The 8,293-nt window shown below is 37.1% G+C and overlaps 1 protein-coding gene across 7 annotated transcripts in view; it reads left to right on the forward strand.

Moving 5' to 3' along the window:
- Window positions 1-8,293, forward strand: part of LOC126489692 (cysteine-rich secretory protein 1-like) — a 59,234-nt gene that overhangs the window by 43,508 nt on the left and 7,433 nt on the right. For 2 of the 7 annotated variants that reach the window (XM_050124110.1, XM_050124114.1), the window contains 4 exons: window positions 2,574-2,675; window positions 3,354-3,444; window positions 5,059-5,204; window positions 6,737-6,831. In XM_050124110.1, coding sequence (XP_049980067.1) covers window positions 2,574-2,675; window positions 3,354-3,444; window positions 5,059-5,204; window positions 6,737-6,831 — 434 coding nt within the window. Of the gene's footprint in view, window positions 1-2,193; window positions 2,311-2,573; window positions 2,676-3,353; window positions 3,445-5,058; window positions 5,205-6,736; window positions 6,832-8,293 lie in introns of all 7 variants that reach the window. The other 5 variants (XM_050124112.1, XM_050124115.1, XM_050124116.1 and 2 more) reach the window with 3 other exon arrangements.

An 8,293-nucleotide genomic window follows, 5' to 3' on the forward strand; every position in this document is an offset into this window, starting at 1 on the left:
ATGCAAACCATATGTATGTACATGAGGCAAATAGTAATTATTTATAATATGTTCTTATTTTAGGTAATCCCAGATGAGGTTCAGTCATCTTCTTTCATGATCGAGTGTGTAGGGCCAGCAAAGTTACTCTCCTTTTGGTTAGAAAGCTATTAAAATAGGAGGATTGGGCATTGCTGTAGCCTTCATACACTTCTTCGGCCTCTGCACTGGAGACTATTAGAATTCCTCAAGAGTAGGGAGTGCCCGTAACTGGTTAAACCTGTTTTCAAATATAAGTTATATGTCTTTTGTTACAATAATCAAATTTGCAATCTTGAAACCAGTTGTTATCTAGGTGTTCTTTCAAGCTGTTGGCATCCCCAGTTTCTTTTTTGAAAAAATAGCATTTTATGGCACTTTTGAATCATCTATTCTCCTTCCCTTCCCTCCCCCTCTCTCTTTAGTCTACTGGTACTTTTTTATAATTGTCAAGATCCAAATAGCAGAGATATTCAGAGTCCTCTTTTATGAATGAAGGCTTCTTTGAGAGCTGCCATGAACAACTGATTCCTCTTCAGGTGTCACTTACTATTGTACCTCTTGGCTTTGCTTTTTGGTGTTGTAATTATTAGGTCCTATCACCTATCCAATATAAACCCTCTACCAATTTATTCTCACATTTCAGTGTTTCTAGTATGTTTTTATTTTTAATCTGTACCACTGCCTCTTAAGAAATATAAGCACACTTATTGTCTGGTGGACTTTTTATCTTCCATGGAAGGTAGGATAACAAGCAGAAAATAATAATGACTCTCTCAGAAGCTATATATTTTGTCTTTAGAAATGCAACCACTTTAAGTAGGTATTCATGTTAAAATGGAATGTTTGGGGGGAGGGGCTGGAGTAGTTACTTGGGGGACACAAGCCTTTACTACTCTTGCAGAGGACCATTTGGTTTCCAGCATCCACCTGAGGTTACTTACACTCACCTTAACTTCAATTCCAGAGAATCTAGTATTCTCTTCAGACCTCCATTTGTATTACAGTCATCTACATAAACTTGAACACAAACATGTTTGCTTCATTAAAATATATGTATTAGAAAATGATGCCAATCCCTTAATAAATAAACATCTGGGAACATTCTTACTTTACATTAAAATAAAACATGAGAATTTGCAAGCAACAACTTTAACATGAACGTCCTTTCTGCCTTACAGAGCAGAGGTTGTGAGAGATCTCTTGGCATGAGACTCTCAACAGTGTCTTCAGAACGTAAAATATTAGGGAGAGATGGATATGTAGTAGACACTGGCAATGCAGTTGACTAGACCCATAGTGCAATGGCTGCAGAGTTTTATGGGAGTAAGTATTGTAGGAAGGAGAAACAATTTCTCCCAGCAGGAAGATAAAATATATGTGAGGGTCTGTCCATCAATAATCATGCTGTAACATCTTGCTCTTCCCTATAAAACAGTACATTTTGGAGTATATTTTTACCAAAAAAAATGGCTCTTACATCTCTGTCAACTCATAGTATCATTACATTTTCCTGTCCCACACAGACACAAATATGTAAATTTGAATATTAGCATCCGAGTTAACTTAGCTGGCTTATTTCTGTTCACTGAAGTATAAAGTCAGAAACATTCAACTGTTTTCAGGAACTCATTGTCTCCAAATTGACAGGATATGAGATAAACCTGTCTTGAGAGTGACCACAGAAACCTGTCACATATAAAATTCTCTTATTGTAATAATGTTGAATGCATACATGTACTAGGTCTGGGCCTACACATTATCTCACAAGAGTCCAAACTCCTGGTAAGATGGCCAATGGTTAGTAAGATCTATTATGTGTCTTCTTCCTTAACACTTCCTTGCTACAATATAAATGAGCCTGAATGAGTTAAGTCTCTCTACTGTGTATGGCTATCATCACTGCTCTCTCTTAAGTCAAAATTGACATATGTAGGCATCCTCAGAAAAGTTTTTACTTTGACATGTCATGAATTCATTTATAGTCTGAAAATTCTGTTTAAAGTATTTCTTATGAAAATGTCATAGATTTTCTTAACATTAATTATCAAGGTTTAACAGCTAACATATTCATGAGTCCTTTAACAAAGACCTTCATTTATCTTATCCAACTTAGTCACCTTTTTGTGCAACTTTAACAGACACTAACATGACTTTATGCTTATTTCTCTTTAGAAACAAGACTTTGCAGATTTGTCAACCACTACAGAGTCAGTTAGAGACGAGATTTTATTCAAACACCTTGAACTGAGAGTATTGCTTGATCCACCTGGTAGTGACTTACTGAAGATGGTGAGGACTCACAGCTGGACACTGCATCTGGAGAGCTATGTTTGGAGCCTCCAGATAACACTTGGCTTCTCCTGTGTGCTTTAGGAGGGGCTGCCTCTATTCTAGCATCTCTTTTTAACAAAAACAAAAGTATTCAATTATCAAGGTTTAACAGCTAACATTTTCATGAGTTTTTTAACAAAGACCTTCATTTATCTTATCCAACTTAGTCACCTTTTTGTGCAACTTTAACAGACACTAACATGACTTTATGTTTATTTCAGGATTTGTCAACCACTGAAAAGTCAGTCCAAGAAGAGATTGTAAACAAACACAATGAACTGAGAGGTTCGGTTAATCCACCTGGTAGTGACTTACTGGAGATGGTGAGGACTCACAGCTGGACACTGCCTCTGGAGAGCTATGCTTGGAACCTGCAGATAGCACTAGGATTTATGAGGCACCTTCTTACGGCTGTAAAAATAGTCTTAGCACTTCCACGTGGTTAGTGCTACTCGTAGAACAGTAAGCACTCCAAGTCTTCAAGGGATCCTGTTGTGATTTCAGCAAGTCATCAGGCCATTAAATATTTTAGTATTTCTGATGACCTTAGGAAGACTGACTATTTGTATTTATTTGGTACAGAAAGGGTCACGTAAAAGTGGAAGTAACTTTGGACATAGATTATGAAACTACTAAGAAGATCGAGAGAGGGTGGAAATGGACTATAGAAGACACAGAAAGAACTAAACAGAACATGTGTGACATCAAAGGAAGGTTAGGAGTGGGAGGGCGTGAATGAGAGGATAAGAAGGATCAGGAAGATGGGGGAGGAAAATATGCAAAAATAAACTTATTAATAAATGTTGTAATGAGAGTTAGTAATATATATGCTACCATAAAAATTTAGATATATTCTATATTATATATTGATTATGATGACAGTCAGAAGGTGCCTACCTTTTTGCAATGATAAAAGTCCTCATATCAGCCTGTCTGCAAAGATCATGTGACTTTGAGGTCTGAGTTTTCACATGGCTGTTTTCTTTACTTTTCCTCTTTAGAAGTGGAACAGTGATGCCCAAGTAAATGCACAGACCTGGGCAGACCAGTGCGCTTATCAACATAGTTCTCAGGAATCCAGAAAAATCAAAAGTATGTATACTCAAAATTACTTATAATAAAATAGAGAATAAAAGCCCATTTTATATCATGCTTAAAAACATTGTAAATAAATGCCTATTCTGACACTGCCTTTCAAAAAATTTAAGTATCTCTGCCTTTTAAAAAAGTTAAGTATCTCTGCCTTTTTAAAAAATGTTAAGCACTTCTGAAAGGCTCCCTCCATTCTGTGCTTGTTGAATGCTTTATATTTTACACAAACTGTCTTTCATGATGCCAGCTTTGATCCTTGTGACCAGATCACAAGTGAAACAAGGTCTGGATCATTGCTTTCTCTGTTTTGAAGACGGAAACTGAAGTCTGGATGAAAATAATTACTAATTAAGATCTTATAAAGGAAATTTAAAACTGGAATCTTTTATTTCACTCTTTTTTTTATATATATGCAAGTGTGTCTCTGTGTATTTATGCACATGTGCACTTATGTAAAAGTGCTTCTAGAGGCCAGAACAAGGAGTCAGATCCTATGATGCTCACAGGTCACAGGTTGATACAGTGTTGCTGTCACAGGTGGTTGTAAGTTATCCAGTGTGGATGCTATGAGTTGGGTTCAAGTCTCCTGAAATAGTAAGGTGCGCTCGTACATGCTCAGTCATTTTCCCTGGCCTCTGAAATCATAATTTCCATATTTTAATCTAGTATCTTATCTGTACACTATGAGTAGCTGAACGATACATTATGTTAAATTAAAAATAAACTATGAAACATAATCTTCACATAAGGGTAAAATGATGACAAAATAAATAAATGGGTAATAAGATTAAATATTTCTTGAAACATTAAATATGATCACCTTTTTCTCCAAATTAAATCTAGTAAATTAATCACCTCTTTTCAAGGTTTTACAACTTAGATATTCTTAATTTAATAACACAATGATTAAAATTTAACTTTAAAGGCTACAGTTAAAGTTTAAAGTAAATGTTTATTTACAGAGCTTGGAAAAAACCATTAAACTATTTTTTAGGGTTAAAGATATTTTCTCCCATTTTCTGAAGAAAATATGGTCCAGAAATTTTAATTTCCTAGTTAAGACATTACCTATAAACTGTAAAAATATAGTCCCTTCTCGTTTTGTTTGCTTTGTACTTGTAGTTTTGAAAGAATGACTATAAAGAATGCTCACACAGAATAAATATCCTAAATATGTAAAATGTTTATATAAGAATCTCTAGGAGATTACAGGAGAAAAATGGAAGGTGCTAGTCTTTGTCTTCTCTATGACTGCAAATTTACATTTATTTTACATGAGACTCACTCACATGTGAGTGCACACACTTGTGTGCGGATACACACACACGTATCGAGAATTTAAGGTGTGAATAAATGAGATCAAAGAGAGAAGCTACTGAGGAAAAAACTTTCCTACTAAGTGCTTATGGTGTTCAGCACAAACATGTTGATACCTCTGGCTACTGTTCAGCCAAAAGTTCTTTAGGTCTGAATCATGCTTGTTATGTTATTCAAAAGGAACTGCAAAAGATGACTTTAAAGAACAGGGATCCCATTCGTGTGTGTGTGTGTGTGTGTGTGCTCCACTTTTTTCTCTATTGCTGTCTTCATGAGTGGCCTATTTTTCCCCCATAGACTTAAGATGTGGTGAAAATATCTTCATGGCATCTTACCCGGCAACATGGTCTCAGGCCATCCAAAGCTGGTATGATGAATCCAAAGATTTTAAGTTTGGTTCAGGGCCAACAACACCGGGTGCGGCAATTGGACATTATACTCAGGTAAGAAAAGGGACTTTCTATTAGTGCTGGGCAAGGGAAAAAATTTTAATGACTTGATTGATTGCAAGGCAGAATTTCAGTGCAGAGAATTTGTATTTTCTTTTTGAGAGAGGGTCTCACTATATAGCTCCGACTGACTTTGAATTTCCATCTTCCTATCAGTCTCCCAGTTTCAGGGTGTATAGCGAGAGTGCACACCAGCCACATAGCCTTGGGAAAGATCTTGTGTGGTTGGTTATACATTGGCCTTGACAGTCATTGGCTATTGGAGCTGCCATCTTTCAATGGCTTATCTAACCTTTGTAAGGGAATATACTTGATTTTTTAAATCTCATTTCTTGACTCCAGCCCCCAAACAAACGTAATGTCAAGGCTGTGCATCAGCTCTATATGGCTCCTAAGTTAAATGGGGAAATGTATATCCTGGAGTTTTGTTACCAGAAACCCTGCCAGGTGGCTTCCTGCTGGACCTACAGGCTCAGGCCCTGGTCCCTTTCCCATCAAAAAGTGGCTCTTTAAGCAAGAATTACAGGATTATGCCTCTATCCTGTCCACTATCAAAAAAGGTCTTTCAAACCTAGGAGAGAAGGTGATGTGGTGATCCTGCTTGGCTTCATGGAGAAAATATCCAGATGTCGTATAGACAGGGGCAACTCCTAATTCATGGCCTAATCAGATCCTGTAGACTGAGAGACTTGAGCTGAATCACAGTTTCAAAATGGAGCCAGGAAATTCAAGAACACAACTCTACAGAGGAGCACCCCCCATACACATCTTGGACATATTTATTGTTACTACATAGCAGGCTTCCACCAGGCTTGGACCAGCAAGGCTTGCATGCCAACCACTATTCCTGCCCACACACAAATGAAGATACTCATGGCCACAGCTTAGCACCAAACTAGACAACCTCTTCTGTGAAGCTGGAGGAAGTTCTGGTTCATCTCTCAAGGTCAACGCTCTATGAGCACAGGACACTTGTTTTTGGAAAATACCTCAGTGTACATACCTTCAAGGTAGTCAGCAACAGCGTCATGGTCAATTTGATGTCTGACCAGGAATTGACCTGCTATCCTGGTTACCCTTTGGCTGTCTATGTTCATAAACCTGAAGGGTTGGAAGCAGCGTCAGAGAAATTCCACATCATACCAAGTTCCTCTGGTGTCTGTAGATTCTTTGATTCTTTTCATTGTGCCATGAAGCTTCCTGGCCTCAGCCCAGATATCTGTATCTTCATCATCTTGGAAACTCTCAAAGATGTTAAAGAACAGCTTCTCTGAAAAGGAGCTGAAGCTACTGTCAGCCTCCATAAATTACTCTGGGAGCTTCCTTATAATTTTGCCAGACGAGCTGACCAACATCAGCCCATTAAGGCTGTTTTAACATCTGTAGATTGATTCAATAATTTAAATCTGCCAATAAGGATTCTAAACAAAATAGAACATCAGTGCTTGAATTTTATATTTTCTATTTGTTTTACAACATTATTTTTCTCTCTGACATGTGCCTTGTCTTCGTCTCTGGGTGTATAGCTAGTTTGGAATTCTTCTCACCAACTTGGATGTGGAGTCACTGAGTGCCCTAACAACCCATTGAAATACTTGTATGTTTGTCACTATTGTCCTCCGTAAGTATCCACTTCAATTTGACATTTTTAATGATCATAGTTTCAAAACAAATTAAAAACATTTTACACACAAAAGGGAAATAAATTTTAAATATTCTTTAGAGTAGAAACTTATATAACTGAATCTTTGAAATGTACAACTCAGCAGCTTCACTAATCACACTCAGAAGCTTTTCCTTTCCTTTCGAAATGATTTCTCTTCCCTCCTCGATTGCTGCTTCCTAAACACATAATACAGGGATTATGAAGCTCATATTTTCAGTTTGTGCTGTGTTTGGAGGCTACAAAGCAAACTTTTAATATTCGACTAGGGCTAAGCATGAGTGAATGACTCAGATTAGTGATGTGGTCCTTCTAATTAAGCTGACCCTATCCCTGATTATATAAGTTGTCATAATTTTTAAAATTTCATTGCTGAGCAGCAGTCGTGTTTTACGCCTTTAGTCCCAGCACTTGGGGGCAGAGGCAGTCCAAGCTCTGTGAATCCAAGACCAGTCAGGGCCCCACGGAGAAACCTTTTCTGAAAAATCCAAAAAAAGAAAAAAAAATAATTTATTGCTTTTGGTTTTGAGAATTTCATATAGGAGTACCATGTTTCCATCATTTCCACACTTCCCTATCCTCCTTCAAATCTTCCTCTCTTCTCCTCCACACCTTCTCTAAAAGTCATGATTTCGTCTGTACACACACACACACACACACACACACACATCAAAACATGCACACACAAAATATCACCAAGTCCATTTAGAGTTGTTCTTCTGTGCAAGTGTTTAGAGTTGACAACTTGGAACTGGATACGCTATCAAGAGTCTTTCTCTGAAGAAAACTTGATCTTCCTTTCTATATAGCCTTTGGCTGTCACCCTTGGTTGCCTCCCTGAACTTGAAAATAAGAGTCTATTGCTAAAAACACATCAACTTCAGACACAGGAGTTGGAAGCATCCAGCTGGAATTCACCTGGAAGTTACCTTCCTGCAGACTAGCTTTCATAGTATTAAATGGTGCTATATAAACTGCCAAGAAAAAAAAATTACCAAGAGTGTTATCTTTTTGCAAAATCATAGTAATGACTGGCCTAGTTGTTATTTTTCCAAACTTTATTTTTGTTGCTTTGTTTATGCATATGCACAGTACCCCACAAAGACCAGAAAAGTGCACTGAATCCCATAGACCTGAAGTTAAAGGTGATTATGACCTACTTGATATGGTTATTGGGGATCAAACTTGGATCCTCCAAAGGAATAGCAAAATTTCTTAACCACTGAACCTTCTTTCCAGCCCCATGTTGCTACCTTCTACCTGTAAGAATTTATTAAATCTTAGACTTCAAAGGCTCTTTGAGAAGTTTTTTAACATATTTCCAACAGTTAAGAAAGCTAAAATCTTAATTCTTTCTCCTCAAAATGTACTAAAATTCTAAAAATCATGTTCAGTGGAACTTAATTTTAAAGACAGAAAT

This window comes from Alexandromys fortis, unplaced genomic scaffold (genome assembly GCF_014885135.2).
Source record: "Alexandromys fortis isolate MF-2015 unplaced genomic scaffold, M_Fortis_MF-2015_v1.1 scaffold_207, whole genome shotgun sequence".
Lineage (NCBI taxonomy): Eukaryota > Metazoa > Chordata > Mammalia > Rodentia > Cricetidae > Alexandromys > Alexandromys fortis.